The 15,703-nt window shown below is 45.0% G+C and overlaps 1 protein-coding gene across 10 annotated transcripts in view; it reads right to left on the bottom strand.

The window, feature by feature from the left end:
• The window catches only part of TJP1 (tight junction protein 1), a 512,314-nt gene that overhangs the window by 55,257 nt on the left and 441,354 nt on the right, over positions 1 to 15,703 (bottom strand). For all 10 annotated transcript variants that reach the window (XM_063449129.1, XM_063449130.1, XM_063449132.1 and 7 more), the window contains one exon: positions 473 to 575. In XM_063449129.1, the coding sequence (XP_063305199.1) occupies positions 473 to 575 (103 nt within the window). The remainder of the gene's footprint in view (positions 1 to 472; positions 576 to 15,703) is intronic.

Below are 15,703 nucleotides of genomic sequence, written 5' to 3'. Positions count from 1 at the left end.
ATAAAGAAATAAAAAAAAATCAACTTGGCTATGTTGGTAGAATTTCTGTAATTTGGTTATCGATTCGCTAGGTGTCTTAGCAACTAAACGCACTTCTAGAAAATGCCTATTTTGTTATGACTGGTTTCTGATTAACACCCTGCCATATTGTTGCAGCAAATCAACAGAACAAGATATAGAACATGTTCTATTAAAGGCTTCTACTGGGTAAACCATGCGCAGTATTGTGCATTCTAATATATGTTTGTCCAGGGAATCTGAGGAGTCCATATTGAGAGGCAGACCTTTCAGTCACGTGCAAAGGATAGAAACACAGTCCAGTTCTTAAGCATTCACACACACACACACACACAAACACACTAGAGTAGCTAGGAATCTACACAACCCCTGCACAAGAGTTCTGCCATTACACAGGAGTACTTCAGAAATGAGTCAACGTAATAATGAAGGAAAAAAAAAATTAGAAACTTACAATTTTGGCATTTTTTCCACTTTTCCTTAATTGTTGCACAGCGAAAGCATGTTCAACATTATCCATAGAAACCCCATTAACCATTGCAACTCTGTCATTTTCCCTAGGAAGAAAAAAAAAAAGCCTGGTTAATAATTGAAATAGGAGTAATGCACATCTCCTGTTACCCCCATAGCCCAAGCCCATCTCCTGTGTGTGACCTTCATTAACCCCATCTATGGTGTATCATCCCCATTAACCCAGCATCTCCATTATTATTATTTTTTAAAATTCTTTATTTTATTTGTGCAAAGATATTACACACAAGTTCACAATGCCACACCAGCTAGAGTAAGCAAGCATAACTTCAAACAGATTTACAGTTGTTTGGCATTAGAAAACACTGCACGAGAAATCTACAAACAGCTACATAACACTACTAAAACGCAAAGAAAATAATAATTAGATGCACCAGATAATCGGCGTTACCCTGCCACACATTTGGGTGACCAGCCGGGCTCGGTGAGAAACGCTGCAGCTGACAAACCGTGGAGGCCTACCTGCGGATGCAAGCGTGGGAGAGGCGGCCGACCTCCCTGCGAGCAGTCCAGCGGGAAGCGCTGAGAACCCCGTTTCCCCCCCTTGCCGGTGAAGGATATCCCGGCACAGTCGTTATGCCTACAGACCCGACCACGAGACGACAAAATGAGCCAGGGAACTTACCTGACCCTGCCTCACCACACTGCTACACAGCCAGAGCTAAAATGGCGGCTGCCATACCGACGACATACAACCTACTGGACAATTATGAAAAGCGGCTGGATGAACTCTTTGGAGCCTTGTGGCAACGATTGTGGGGTGGATGGACGGGGACACAGGGGAAGCAGAAAGCGACTACTAAGCAGCAGAACCTACCCCCTGGTGACTCGCACCGCGAGGCTGATAGGCCTCGGAGCAGGCGACTAGGCCCCAACCCACAGAAACCCAAGCATGAAAGAGCCAGCTTAAAAGTAATACCTGGTCCACTACTGCCCACCGCAAGACGCCACCTTTCAGGGTCAAGAACCCGACAAACGGGACGACCAAGAGGCCCGCGGCCTAAGAGATCGGCAGCCTCCATTAAGTAAAGGCGTTCTGAAAGAGGGCCTTCCCGTAACCTGTACAGCTGGGCCGCGGAGGCCACCCTACGCCTCACAAATCGGAGTATCCAGCAGCCCCCAATGGACTACCCACGGATCTTATCCTCACACCGAGAGATCGACCCTCACTGTGGCGGGCAGGCAGGCCTACACAACGACGCAAGGGGAGACAACCATATACCTGCAGCTGGCGTGGGTTAAGTGACTCTAGTGATCGCTACATTAACTGCCCTAATTATGCCGACCTACTCGCTATTAGTCAGCTTAGTACTGATGGTTTTGTCTTATAATTTTTCTATGGCTCAGCCTAAATGTGTTCCCTGGCACTCCTCTAAGATGTCTCTTGTAACGTGATACACACCTTAGTACCAACGTGATCTAACTATCCATATACCTACTATTGTTTTCTCTTATATGTATAGTCTTAAGTACCAAAGCCTATGTGTACTGGACTATTTGACTCTGCCTAAATTGTGAAAAATATGCTTTTAGATTTCTCTAAGCAGCCTATACTAGCTAATGTTGATTACAATAGTTTCTTTTGCCTACCACATAGAAATGCATGTTTAGCTATATAGCCCGGCAAATAACGCTTTTCCTTTACTCTTTTAACCATGCTATATCTTATGTTTATGCATGCTATATACATCATTAATTATAAGTTACTGGCTTGTTATCTATCGAAAGTATGTGCAACTTCTTAGCTTGATAACCTAGCGATTGTATTAAATCAAAAAAGAAAAATTGTGCGATTCTGCATGCCACAGTCAAACTCTTATATATATGCTGTTATACGTTGATACACGCTGTTGTGGCGTTTGAAGTAACTCTGTACCCACCCGCACTACAAAAATAAAGAATTTAAAAAAAAGAAATAGGAGTAATGTTTGAATGAATAAAATAAAAAAACATGGAGCCCAAGAATTGAGTACATTATTTATAATGCATAGCATACATGTGTTCTTTTTTACACTCACAGAGTTAAACATATAGTGTATGGGTACTGCATATACTCTAGGGCAGTGCCCAAACCGCAATACAAACCAACTATATATATATATATATATAAAAACTCATACAGTTGTCCGAACTAGGGGTGTAGTGTGTGCATGGGAGTGCAGTGTATACATGGAGTGCAGTGGGAACACTGTGCGTATGGGGCCAGTGTGTGTATGTGGTGGTACAGTAGGGCAGTGTGTGTAGGGTGCAGTGGGGGGCAGTGTGTGTGTGTTTGGGGGTGCAGTGTGTGTATGGGGGGCAATGAGTATGTATGGGGGTGCCGTGTGTATGGGGGTACAGTGGCGGCAATGTGTTGAGGGCTGATTAAAACAAATAATTTTTTATTTATTTATTTTAAAAAAATATGCTTATTATCCCCCTTCCCTTCTTACCTTTGCCCATGGAGGGAGGATATTGATTGTGAAGCCCTGGTGGTTCGGTAGAGAATGAATTCTAGCCTGCAGCTCCTGGGCTAGAATTCACCCTCGCGAGAACGGAGCATTGCCATGGTAATCACGGCAATGCTCTGTGCTCGCAAGAGGAGACCCAGCGGAGCTGCAAGCTAGGGCTCCCGTGTCTCCTCTCCCTCTCCTGCCGACAAAGTACCTGCGGACCGGTGAGGGAGATTTTGCGTGCCATAGGTTCGCCATCGCTGCTCTAGGGTTATACAGGCACTGCCCATAGATTGTAAACTCGCTTCAGCAGGGTCCTTATCTACCTAGTGTTCCTGTAACATTTTGTAATTGTCTTATTTATTATTAAATTCCTCCCCTTTCACAATATTGTAAAGCGCTGCGGATTGAGTTGGTGCTATATAAATTGCAATAATAATAATACAGATGGTACCACTGCACTGAAAGACCTCAAGAAGCGCTGATTGTATTAGCAGGCACAAACACAAGTAGCAATTGCTGTTCCTCCCAGAAAATAGACAGATGCTCCAAAGTAAATATTTTCAAACTAATTTTGTCATGCTTCTAGCTACTTGTTAAAAAGGATTTCCAGGTTTCATCTCAGATAAAAGCCTGGGGTAAAAACACATCCCGAGTGCCTGACATTAAGGGAGACATTGGTTTCGAAAAATATTTCTAACACTATCACACAAATAGATCTTCGGTTACAAAATGTTTAACTCTACCTCAATACACATTCCCTGCAATCTATTTGTATTGCTCATTTCACTGCCTGCCTCTTAATAATAGCCACATACTCAAGAACGGGGTAAATAATCTATAAAAAGGAGTTTGAGGCCAATGCAAACCATTCATAAATGTAAAAAAAATGTTTTTTTTATCAAAATCAATATTTTATTTTCTCAAAAAGTGTCTTTCTGAAGCTACTGATAAGTAAACGCCCTGCTAGGCTAACCTTTCAAGGACTTTATTCTCCTTAGCTGTTAAGATAATTTAAAGAAATGAAGGAAAATAAAAATGCTGGCATTTAACGCTTTGTCCTTACAGTTTACTAGATGTAACTTGAATGTTGGCTGATCTTAGCTAGCACGTTACATAGGGGAAGCCATTTAACCCCTTAAGGACCAAACTTCTGGAATAAAAGGGAATCATGACATGTCACACATGTCATGTGTCCTTAAGGGGTTAAAGAAACTATAGTGTCATTTTAGGTGAATGGCCCTGCTTTGATCACGCTGAAAAGGCTGGCCCCACCTTCATGGCTGAGATCATCAATATTTATGATCTTAGCCAATCCAATGCTTTTCCATAGGAATCCATTATGAGACTATTGCACAAGTGCGGCAAAACGCTGTGCTGTGTGAATAAGCACCTCCTCTCAAAGAAACGCATTAAATCATTATGGGAAACGCTAGACGTGGAGACGTTGAATGTAGGTGCTGCACTGACACAGCACCTACATTCAGGGCTGAGTAACTGCCATTAGAAGTTTAGGCAGTAATGTAAACATTGCCTTCCTTTCTATAAAAGGCTGCAGGGACAGGCTATAGACACCAGAACCACTGCATTAAGCTGTAGTTGTTCTGGTGACTATAGTGTCCCTTTAAAATTCTGACATTGCAACTAGGAAGCCTAAACAAGGATTTTAAATAGTCCCAACATGTATACAACAACTTGAAAAAATAATGAGACATTTAAAAAGAATGTCATTTTGGCAAAAAATTTTGCTATAGCAAAAACAAATCACTTGACAGACTCACTTTCAGACCTCAACAGTTCTAAAAATATTGATTTGTACCAATGGTATTTAGCTGGGGTTAAAATGGGGTGAGGTAAAGACTATTACGCAGATAAAAAAAATGTTTTAAATAGATTGCCAAATGAAAGAAATAGAGTAGTCTTCCTTTGTGACAAAGGAGGCGTATTTACTAGACAAATAAAACACCGCAGTTATTGCACTTGCATGCCGACTAGCCTGTTTTCACTGCTGCAAAGGAGGTACGAACTCTTTGGAACATGAAACACACAAGATTTTTTCTTACATGAGGTTTTAGTGCTTTGATGTGAAAAAGGGAAAAATAAAAAAATGTACTGTAAGGACTGCGAGACCCTCTTAACGACTGATTGTTTTCAGGTGATCAAAGCATTTTGAATGTCACAACGGCATACACACCAGTAACCAATGGCCAAGACCATTTTTGTGATCTGTGCAATTATGCCATGGCAAAGCAAACTTAAAGCAGAAGGACCAGCGGAGGCTTTAACTGATGTATACACAGAGAAACCAAGAGAAAATAAAACCTGAGTGGTTCCTGAGAAGGCCAGGCAGGTATATATCATAGTGCCACACTACTGCTCAAGAGTACTAGCGCTCCTTTGAGGAGAATATTGAAGGCATGTTCCCAGGATGCATTGCTAGCCGTCATGTAATGTGCATGATTAATAATGCTTTATTAAAAGGGGTTCAGGGCTGTACATAGCAGTAACTCACCTAGTATCACTGTAAGAAACTGGGTTTTACTAAGCTACTTAAGAGGAAATCAACCAAGAAAGAAAGGGGGGGGGGGGGGGAAGGGGGTGTGCAGGGGGATGAAACAAAAGCTTTCTTTAGTGTCTGAAAAAGGTGCTAATGCAGAGTTCATACATTTTCAGCAATTCATGATAATGTAGTTAAAATAAACCTAAGTGCGAAATGAATATGTATGAATTCCACAATGACACCTTCCTTTAAGTGTTTGCTCATTATTTATATATAAAGAATTTAGTTTTTTTTTTTTTTTTTGCTTCCATCCACTTAACCACAAAGGGATCCCTAATTTTTAGTCAACTAGGTGAGCGATAAAAATCATCTACCCAATGTGATGGTATTTCAGACGTGTTAACATGAAATAGACAGCACAAAACCTTTATAAAACCAATGTCACAATACCTTTATATTATTCTTTTTAATGTCAGGCACAGACCTAACGCTAAAGAAATTTAGAATAATGCTTTTGTTTTATTTCCATTTGGATTTACGGTATAATTAATTTAATCGGACAAGCACCATAATCTGACTGTAGTGCTGTGCTGCACTCTACCATTCCAGATGCTCTGGAATACATCTCCCAAGATGCACTGCATAACAGAGGGAGACTATTTGACTATGCTATTTTATTCCCACCCCACTACAGAAATGTACACATTAAATTTGCCTGGAATTTGTGTGCCCATTCCCTCAAAGTCACACCATGCCAATCTCCTCTCTCAGGATTGATAGTCTCAGGCAATCCAATGCTTTCCCATAGGAAAGTATAGGAAAGCTACTGGCTCATGTTCTGCAAAATGGCACGCCAATCAGCAGCTCCTCACAGAGGTGCACTGAATTAATGCATCTCTATGGGAAACGATCAGCACCTCCATGCCGAGAGTGGAGAAGTTCAATGTTAATGAAGCACTTTAGTGGCCGTCTGAGTGAATGCCAATAGAAATGTCACTAGGCAATAGTGTAAACACTTTTTTTTTCTCTGAAATGACAGTGTTTACATTGAAAAGCCTCCAGGGACAAGCTATAGACACCAGAACTACTACATTTACCGTATATACTCGAGTATAAGCAGAGTTTTTCAGCACATTTTTTGTGCTGAAAAAAAACAACTCTGCTTATACTCGAGTCAATTGTCTGTATTATGGCAATTTACATTGCCATAATACAGACAATGGGGCTGTGTAGGAGGGGGGCTGGCAGGGAGCTCTTACTTACCTCTCTCCTGCCAGCTCCCTCCGCGCCTGTCCATTCAGCACCTCTGTCAGCTCCCAGTGTAAGTCTCGCGAGAGCCGCGGGGTCATAGTGCGGCCGCGAGACTTACACTGGGACTTAGACTGGGAGCTGCACGGACCGGCGCGGAGTGGGAGGGAGCTGACAGGAGCGGTAAGTAACAGCTCTGCCAGCACCCCTCCTACACAGCCCATCCACTGGACCACCAGGGAGTGAGAGCCCCCCCTCGATGCCATGTATCAAGCAGGGAGGGGGAACGAAAAAATAATCAAATAAAAAATTAAATAAAATAAAAAATTAAAAAATTAAAAAATAATAATAATAAAATTGCCCACCCCCCACCAAGGCTCTGCAACACACACACGCTGCATTCATTATATACACACACTGTAAATAAATATTCAATTAATATAATTTTTTTAGGATCTAATTTTATTTAGAAATTTACCAGTAGCTGCTGCATTTCCCACCCTAGTCTTATACTCGAGTCAATATGTTTTCCCAGTTTTTTGGGGTAAAATAAGGGGCCTCGGCTTATATTCGGGTCGGCTTATACTCGAGTATATATGGTATCTTTAGTGGTCCTGGTGACTATAGCGTTCCTTTAAGAATTGTATTTTGTTACACTTCTCCTTACCCTTTCTGGGGAACTCTCCTCCCTCTGCCGATGTCAGCTCAGAATGCGCATGCACAGCAAGAGCCGCAAACGCCGTTACTCAATGCTTTTCCACAGTGAGAATTGTGGAAGCCCCTCTAGCGGCTGACAGTGAGACAGCCACTAGAAGCTGGATTAACCCTCAGTGAAACATAGCAGTTTCAGACAAACAGCCGTTTTCAGCTGCAGGGTTAAAACTAGAGGGGGACCTGGCACCCAGACCACTTCATTGAGCTGAAGTGGTCTGGGTGCCTATAGTGGTCTTTTAAGTTTGTCATGGTCTCAGTTGTATTTACTCACAGCCTTAAAGCGGCACTGTCATGCCGAACTTACCTTTCCTCAATCTCTTCCTCTTCTCCCCCTCTCTCAGGATCTGTTATTCTTTTCTTCCTGTCTTCTTTAGTTTTCTTTAAAACCATAAGACAAAGTAGGGACTCTTTGTCTTATGGGATTCCTCCGCTTGACCAGCTCTGACCAGCGGAGGAGCAAAGTGTGCTTCATTTCCGCTGGTCAGAGCAATTTTCCCATGATCCCTAGCTTTCCTCCCAGTTCCCACAATACTTCCTGTCAGTATTGCCGAAAGTCCTGTCACTTAGACAGAACGCCGGCAAAACTGCCGAATTGCATCCTAACAGAATGAGAAGAGTTTCTCCATTGGTGTTAGGATGCAATTCGGTACTTTGTTCGGATCGGAATTTCATTCAAATGAATGAAACTCCGATCCTATTCATTGCTGTGGCTGCATCTTGCAGCCGCTTAGTAGATAACTCCCTAATTCCCACGGTATCAGGGAGCTATCTACTAAAAGGCTGAAAGACCTGAATTGGTCTTTCAGCCAAATTTACTAACACCAAGTAAAAATGACTTGGTATTAGTAAATAATATGCCCCTACTCGCTATACCGCGAGTAGGGGCATGTCTAGTAAGCAGTGAGCAGCCTGTGGCTGCTCACTGTAGAAAAAAAATAAAAAAAATATTGCCCCCCACCCCTAAATGACGGGTGGGGGCCGTAAAGTAAAATAAGGGAGGGAGACCTATTGTCCCCCCCCCCCCCCCGGCCCCCACCCCTGAGCGGTGGGTGGGGGCCATAAAGATAATTAGGGGGGGGGGGACCTACTGTCCTCCCCCCCCGGCCCCCACCCCTGGGCGGCGGGTGGGGGCCATAATAGTAGTAGGGGGGGGGGGCCTACTGTCCTCCCCCCCCGGCCCCCACCCCTGGCCGGCGGGTGGGGGCCATAATAGTAATAAAGGGCGGGGGGTGGACCTACTGTCCTCCCCCCCGGCCCCCACCCCTGGGCGGCGGGTGGGGGCCATAATAGTAATAAGGGGGGGGGGACCTACTGTCCTCCACCCCCCGGCCCCCACCCCTGGGCGGCGGGTGGGGGCCATAATAGTAATGGGGGGGGGGACCTACTGTCCTCCCCCCCCCCCGGCCCCCACCCCTGGGCGGCGGGTGGGGGCCATAATAGTAATAAGGGGGGGGGACCTACTGTCCTCCAGCCCCCGGCCCCCACCCCTGGGCGGCGGGTGGTGGGCCCTAATGGAAAAAAGGGGGGGGGGACCTACTGTCCTCCCCCCCGGCCCCCACCCCTGGGCGGCGGGTGGGGGCCATAATAGTAATAAGGGGGGGGGGGATCTACTGTCCTCCCCCCCCCCCGGCCCCCACCCCTGGGCGGCGGGTGGGGGCCATAACGATAATGGGGGGGGGACCTACTGTCCTCCCCCCGCCCCCACCCCTGGGCGGCGGGTGGGGGCACTAAGTAAATCCCCCCCCCCCCCCATCAAGGTGACTAGGGGTGCCCAAGCCCCTAGTCACCCACCCCCCACCCAAATAAAAAATGCCCCTACCTACCCCCCTCACCCTAAAAAATAGTGAGGGGGGAATAAAATTGCTAACCTGTAAAGTAAAATTAAACTTACCATTCGACGTCTTCTTTTTTCTAAAATCTTCATTTTTCAGCCCCAAAAAAGGCCAAATAAAAAACCATCATAGCCGTCGAACTAAAAATAAAATAAAAAACCCGAGCGCAAAAAAAAAAACCCGACGAAAAAGAAAAAACCCGAGCGCACAAAAAAATAATCCATCTTCACCCATGGAGGGCTCCGCGCAGACTGAGCTCCGCAGGGCGGGGCAAGGCTTATAAAGCCTTGCCCCGCCCTGCAATTAGCCTAAGAACACTCTGATTGGTGGGTTTAAGCCAATCAGAGTGCTCTTTGTCATTTTACAAGCGTGGGAAAGTTCTTTGGAATTTTCCCACGCTTGTAAAATGACACAGAGCACTGTGATTGGATGGCTTGAAATCCATCCAATCACAGTGCTCTGTGTCATTTTACAAGCGTGGGAAAATTCCAAAGAACTTTCCCACGCTTGTAAAATGACACAGAGCACTGTGATTGGATGGATTTCAAGCCATCCAATCACAGTGCTCTGTGTCATTTTACAAGCGTGGGAAAATTCCAAAGAACTTTCCCACGCTTGTAAAATGACAAAGAGCACTCTGATTGGCTTAAACCCACCAATCAGAGTGTTCTTAGGCTAATTGCAGGGCGGGGCAAGGCTTTATAAGCCTTGCCCCGCCCTGCGGAGCTCAGTCTGCGCGGAGCCCTCCATGGGTGAAGATGGATTATTTTTTTGTGCGCTCGGGTTTTTTCTTTTTCGTCGGGTTTTTTTTTTTGTGCTCGGGTTTTTTATTTTATTTTTAGTTCGACGGCTATGATGGTTTTTTATTTGGCCTTTTTTGGGGCTGAAAAATGAAGATTTTAGAAAAAAGAAGACGTCGAATGGTAAGTTTAATTTTACTTTACAGGTTAGCAATTTTATTCCCCCCTCACTATTTTTTAGGGTGAGGGGGGTAGGTAGGGGCATTTTTTATTTGGGTGGGGGGTGGGTGACTAGGGGCTTGGGCACCCCTAGTCACCTTGATGGGGGGGGGGGGGGGGGGGATTTACTTAGTGCCCCCACCCGCCGCCCAGGGGTGGGGGCGGGGGGAGGACAGTAGGTCCCCCCCCATTATCGTTATGGCCCCCACCCGCCGCCCAGGGGTGGGGGCCGGGGGGGGGGAAGGACAGTAGATCCCCCCCCCTTATTACTATTATGGCCCCCACCCGCCGCCCAGGGGTGGGGGCCGGGGGGAGGACAGTAGGTCCCCCCCCCCTTTTTTCCATTAGGGCCCCCACCCGCCGCCCAGGGGTGGGGGCCGGGGGCTGGAGGACAGTAGGTCCCCCCCCCCTATTACTATTATGGCCCCCACCCGCCGCCCAGGGGTGGGGGCCGGGGGGTGGAGGACAGTAGGTCCCCCCCCCCCTATTACTATTATGGCCCCCACCCGCCGCCCAGGGGTGGGGGCCGGGGGGTGGAGGACAGTAGGTCCCCCCCCCTTATTACTATTATGGCCCCCACCCGCCGCCCAGGGGTGGGGGCCGGGGGCTGGAGGACAGTAGGTCCCCCCCCCTTATTACTATTATGGCCCCCACCCGCCGCCCAGGGGTGGGGGCCGGGGGGGAGGACAGTAGGTCCCCCCCCCCCCTTTTTCCATTAGGGCCCCCACCCGCCGCCCAGGGGTGGGGGCCGGGGGCTGGAGGACAGTAGGTCCCCCCCCCCTTATTACTATTATGGCCCCCACCCGCCGCCCAGGGGTGGGGGCCGGGGGGTGGAGGACAGTAGGTCCCCCCCCCTATTACTATTATGGCCCCCACCCGCCGCCCAGGGGTGGGGGCCGGGGGGTGGAGGACAGTAGGTCCCCCCCCCCCCTATTACTATTATGGCCCCCACCCGCCGCCCAGGGGTGGGGGCCTGAGGGGAGGACAGTAGGTCCCCCCTCATTCCCATTATGGCCCCCACCCGCCGTCCAGGGGTGGGGGCCGGCGGGGGAGGACAGTAGGCCCCCCGTCCCCCCCTTATTACCCTTTTTTTTTTTTTTTTTTTACAGTGGGCAGCCACAGGCTGCTCACTGTTTAGTGGACATGCCCCTACTCGCGATATAGCGAGTAGGGGCATTGGGGAGATTTTAATCTCCCTTGTGCTATTATGGGGGTCATATTGACCCCCATAGAGTGAGGGGGGGACCTGGGGGGCTTATGAAGTGGTGGGGAGCTCTGCTCCCTGCCGCTTCTATAGTTACATATTACAAGGAGGGAGCTGCACGCCGGTAGCTCCCTCCTTGTAATAAACCGAACAAACAAACGAACACTGATACACAGTGTTAGTTTGTTCGTCTGATTTTTTCTATTCATTCATTCGTCTGTCTGATGAATGAATGAATAGGTGAAATTCCCGTTCGCATGTCCAGGTGTTTCACTGGGCATGTGCGGGAATCTCAGGGCTATCTAGTGTGGGCAGATGACGTGTCCCACAGGGACTTCACCTACCCACACAAAGATGGCGGCGCCCTGAATAAAGATCGGGCAGAAAATAAAGAATAAAAAATAGGTAATGTGGGGGGCATAGGGGCATTTGGGGATGACTAGGGGGTCGATTGGATGTAGTTGAGGCGGGAGGGGGGTTAAAAAAAAAACGGAATTCGGCATGACAGTGCCGCTTTAATGTACAAATGCTTGCATGAGAAAGGTCCCATAATTAAAGGAACACTATAGTCACCTAAATTACTTTAGCTAAATAAAGCAGTTTTAGTGTATAGATCATTCCCCTGCAATTTCACTGCTTAATTCACTGTCATTTAGGAGTTAAATCACTTTGTTTCTGTTTATGCAGCCCTAGCCACACCTCCCCTGGCTATGATTGACAGAGCCTGCATGAAAAAAAAAAACTGGTTTCACTTTCAAACAGATGTAATTTTCCTTAAATAATTGTATCTCAATCTCTAAATTGAACATTAAATCACATACAGGAGGCCCTTGCAGGGTCTAGCAAGCTATTAACATAGCAGGGGATAAGAAAATCTTAATTAAACAGAGCTTGCAATAAAGAAAGCCTAAATAGGGCTCTCTTTACAGGAAGTGTTTATGGAAGGCTGTGCAAGTCACATGCAGGGAGGTGTGACTGGGGTTCATACACAAAGGGATTTAACTCCTAAATGGCAGAGGATTGAGCAGTGAGGCTGCAGGGGCATGTTCTATACACCAAAACTGCTTCATTAAGCTAAAGTTGTTCAGGTGACTATAGTGTCCCTTTAATATGTCAATGCACTCCAAATGACATCAATACCAAACCTGCAAAACTCCTGGGCAAAAATTAAACAGAATAACATTTTTGAATAGCAAGTTTAAGCTGAGTAAGGGGATGGCTACGCTAACTATTGCCAACACACATTGTAGCTTGCCAAAACCACTGAAGTGAAGTGATCCAAAATATTTGTTTTAGAGCCTTATACAGATCAGACTTATTTATAAAAACATGTGTTTGATAGTCATTCTAAATATTCATATTTAGCCTAAAAGAAAAAAAAAATATTTCTATGAATATGGCTGCTATAGTTACTGTTCATCTCAATGAAGTGGTCTATGTTCAGTGTCATTGTCCCCTTAGCCCTGCAATGAAGTGCACATGGGGGGTAGGGGGAGGAAAAAATAAAAATCAGACAATTGCCTTATCACTAAGAATTACTGTAAGGTTAGCAATATACTTTTATTCCCAACGCCAATTTAATGTTCCTTTAATAGCTCTTACAGTAGAAATTTATTGGAATAATGTAACAAATTCAAGTAATTTGTAACAGTTTCACAATGCATACTTAAAGAGATACTATAGGCATCAAAACAACTAACTTAAAGGACCACTCTAGGCACCCAGACCGCTTCAGCTTAATGAAGTGGTCTGGGTGCCAGGTCCCTCTAGGATTAACCCTTTTTTTTGTTTTATAAACATAGCAGTTGTTTATAAATGTGTTAATCCAGCCTCCAAATCCTCTAGTGGCTGTCTCACTGACAGCCGCTAGAGGCGCTTGCGTGATTCTCACTGTGAAAAATCACAGTGAGAGCACCCAAGCGTCCATAGGAAAGCATTGTAAATGCTTTCCTATGAGACCGGCTGAATGCGCGCGCAGCTCTTGCCGCGCATGCGCATTCAGCCGAAAGGGAGGGTCGGAGGCGGAGAGGAGGAGGAGAGGAGGAGGAGAGCTCCCCCCGCCCGGCGCTGGAGTAAAGGTAAGTTTTAACCCTTTACTCTCCCCAGAGCCCAGTGGGAGGGGGTCCCTGAGGGTGGGGCACCCTCAGGGCACTATAGTGCCAGGAAAAGGAGTATGCTTTCCTGGCACTATAGTGGTCCTTTAAGGAAGCCAGTCTGGAGTACAAATCATGCCCCTTGCCACGTCAAGGCAAAACCTCTGTGCACAGCAAAGTGAATTGTTTGTGTAGGACTCATCTAGGAGGTCTTGCCTTGACGTGGCAGGTGAGCTCTCACTTGAAGGGCCACTGGAGTGATACTAAAAACCTCCATAGGGGTTCAAAGTTCAAAGTCAATTATACAAAATTTGGTTTCTATATGCTCAATTTATAAGACACATATTATGTAAGTTAATTGTGTTTAATCCTGTTCTGTACAAAGGAGGAATCTCAATTTGTGTTGCTCTTAACTGTGTTCGTAGATGGAAAGCATGAAAATGGGGGTTGAAAGTCTACACTAATGCATATACCTAGGAGTGTTATACATGGTATGTCAGAGAACAGATAAAAATGAATCAGGTGATCGATGCCTGATGCATTATGCAACGCGTCTTCAATTATGCATCATGGTTTCATTATGTCTTTAGCCTTTCTATTACAATTTGTAAAGGTGAGTGATGTGGGTTTTATTCTCCCGAGAGAAACATTACTTGCACAAAGCTTAGTAAACCAAAGCAACACATTAGAGGTGTTATTTACAATTAAATGCACTACACTGAAGGTACGCAGTATTTCAAAACGGATACTTTGAAGGGACAGTTCAGGTTGGAATTCATTCCATTTTAATTCATTAAACGGCCATACAAAATGCACCTCTGTGTGGACTCCTTGGTTGCTGAACATTTACAAGGTCTATAGAGACCAACAGGTAGCTGGTTTTTTTTTTCAGCCAAGCCTGTTCGCACTAGGTTTTCATTAACCTAAATAAAAATGTAGCTATTGGTAGTGAGAGAAAACAGACGGGATTTGCTGCCATCCTTTTATTTTATACCAAGGTATAAAAAGACCATGAAAACACTATACTGCATGCTGTAGGGAAAAACAATACAAGAGTACTTGGTGTGAATATTGTATGTATTATGTGTGCTATAGATGTCATGTGATATGGGTGTCACATTAAGGGTTTATGCGCAATAGCAGTCATGCAGAGGATTTGAAAGTTGTCCTGCAGATGCTCTATATGTATTAGGGATGCACACAGGTGTAGTATGTTATGCTCCCTGTACTTAAGGTGGGTTATATATAATCTAGGACCTATAGATACCAAGTGTGCTATACCTCACATTTATAATTAATACAGGAATGATGGATGCTGATTGTTTGTGCCATATGGCACATGATATCTGGCTTTTACATTTTCAGTATGGCTGGAACCAGACTTAATTTGTTAAGCATATTGAGCTAAAGTAATAAATCATACAGGAGAGATAGAATATAAATGAAATTGTGGATAAATGATTAAAAATGCACTTACAAATTCCCATTGGGCATTTACCTAAATGAATATGTTCTCTTCTATGTGTGATGAATTATCTGTGTGCTGATGCTATTGAGTGCTTTATGTGCACATTATGAACACAACACTAAAGGAAGCATGGATTCTATTTCGGGAGTATTCACTCTCAGTGCATGATTGACTTCATTGTAAAATCAATTATTGAAATGTTGGTTGCATATCACTAAGCATCGCCAAATCACATTTACTGATGCACAGGTTTATTGGGATTTCCTGCGCATATATTTGGTATATAGCTCTCCTATAGTCACAGATTTACATAAAAATTTGCAAAGCCCTGTGCTAGCATTGTCAAAAAATATATATATATTTATGTGCAATCAGGTATCAGCACTCTCTGAATTTAAAAGTCCAAAATGTATTAGTATAAGGTTAAAAAACGATCAACGTTTCAGTCCTACATAGAGGAATTTCTTCAGGATCAAAGTACAACACTGATCGTTTTTTAACCTTATACTAATAAATTTTGGACTTTTAAATTCAGAGAGTGCTGATACCTGATTGCAAAGATGGATACTACTGGCCATGGTTTGCTAGCACCCGGTCATTAAGGTACTTTACAGCGTGAGTGCAAGAGCAATTTATATAGATTATAAACTGAAAAGGCTTATTATTCCATACATCAGGTGTAATATAATATGGGTCATAAAAAC

The sequence above is a fragment of the Pelobates fuscus genome, chromosome 3 (genome assembly GCF_036172605.1).
Source record: "Pelobates fuscus isolate aPelFus1 chromosome 3, aPelFus1.pri, whole genome shotgun sequence".
Classification (NCBI taxonomy): Eukaryota; Metazoa; Chordata; class Amphibia; order Anura; family Pelobatidae; genus Pelobates; species Pelobates fuscus.
This window is presented reverse-complemented; position numbering and strand designations above follow the sequence as displayed.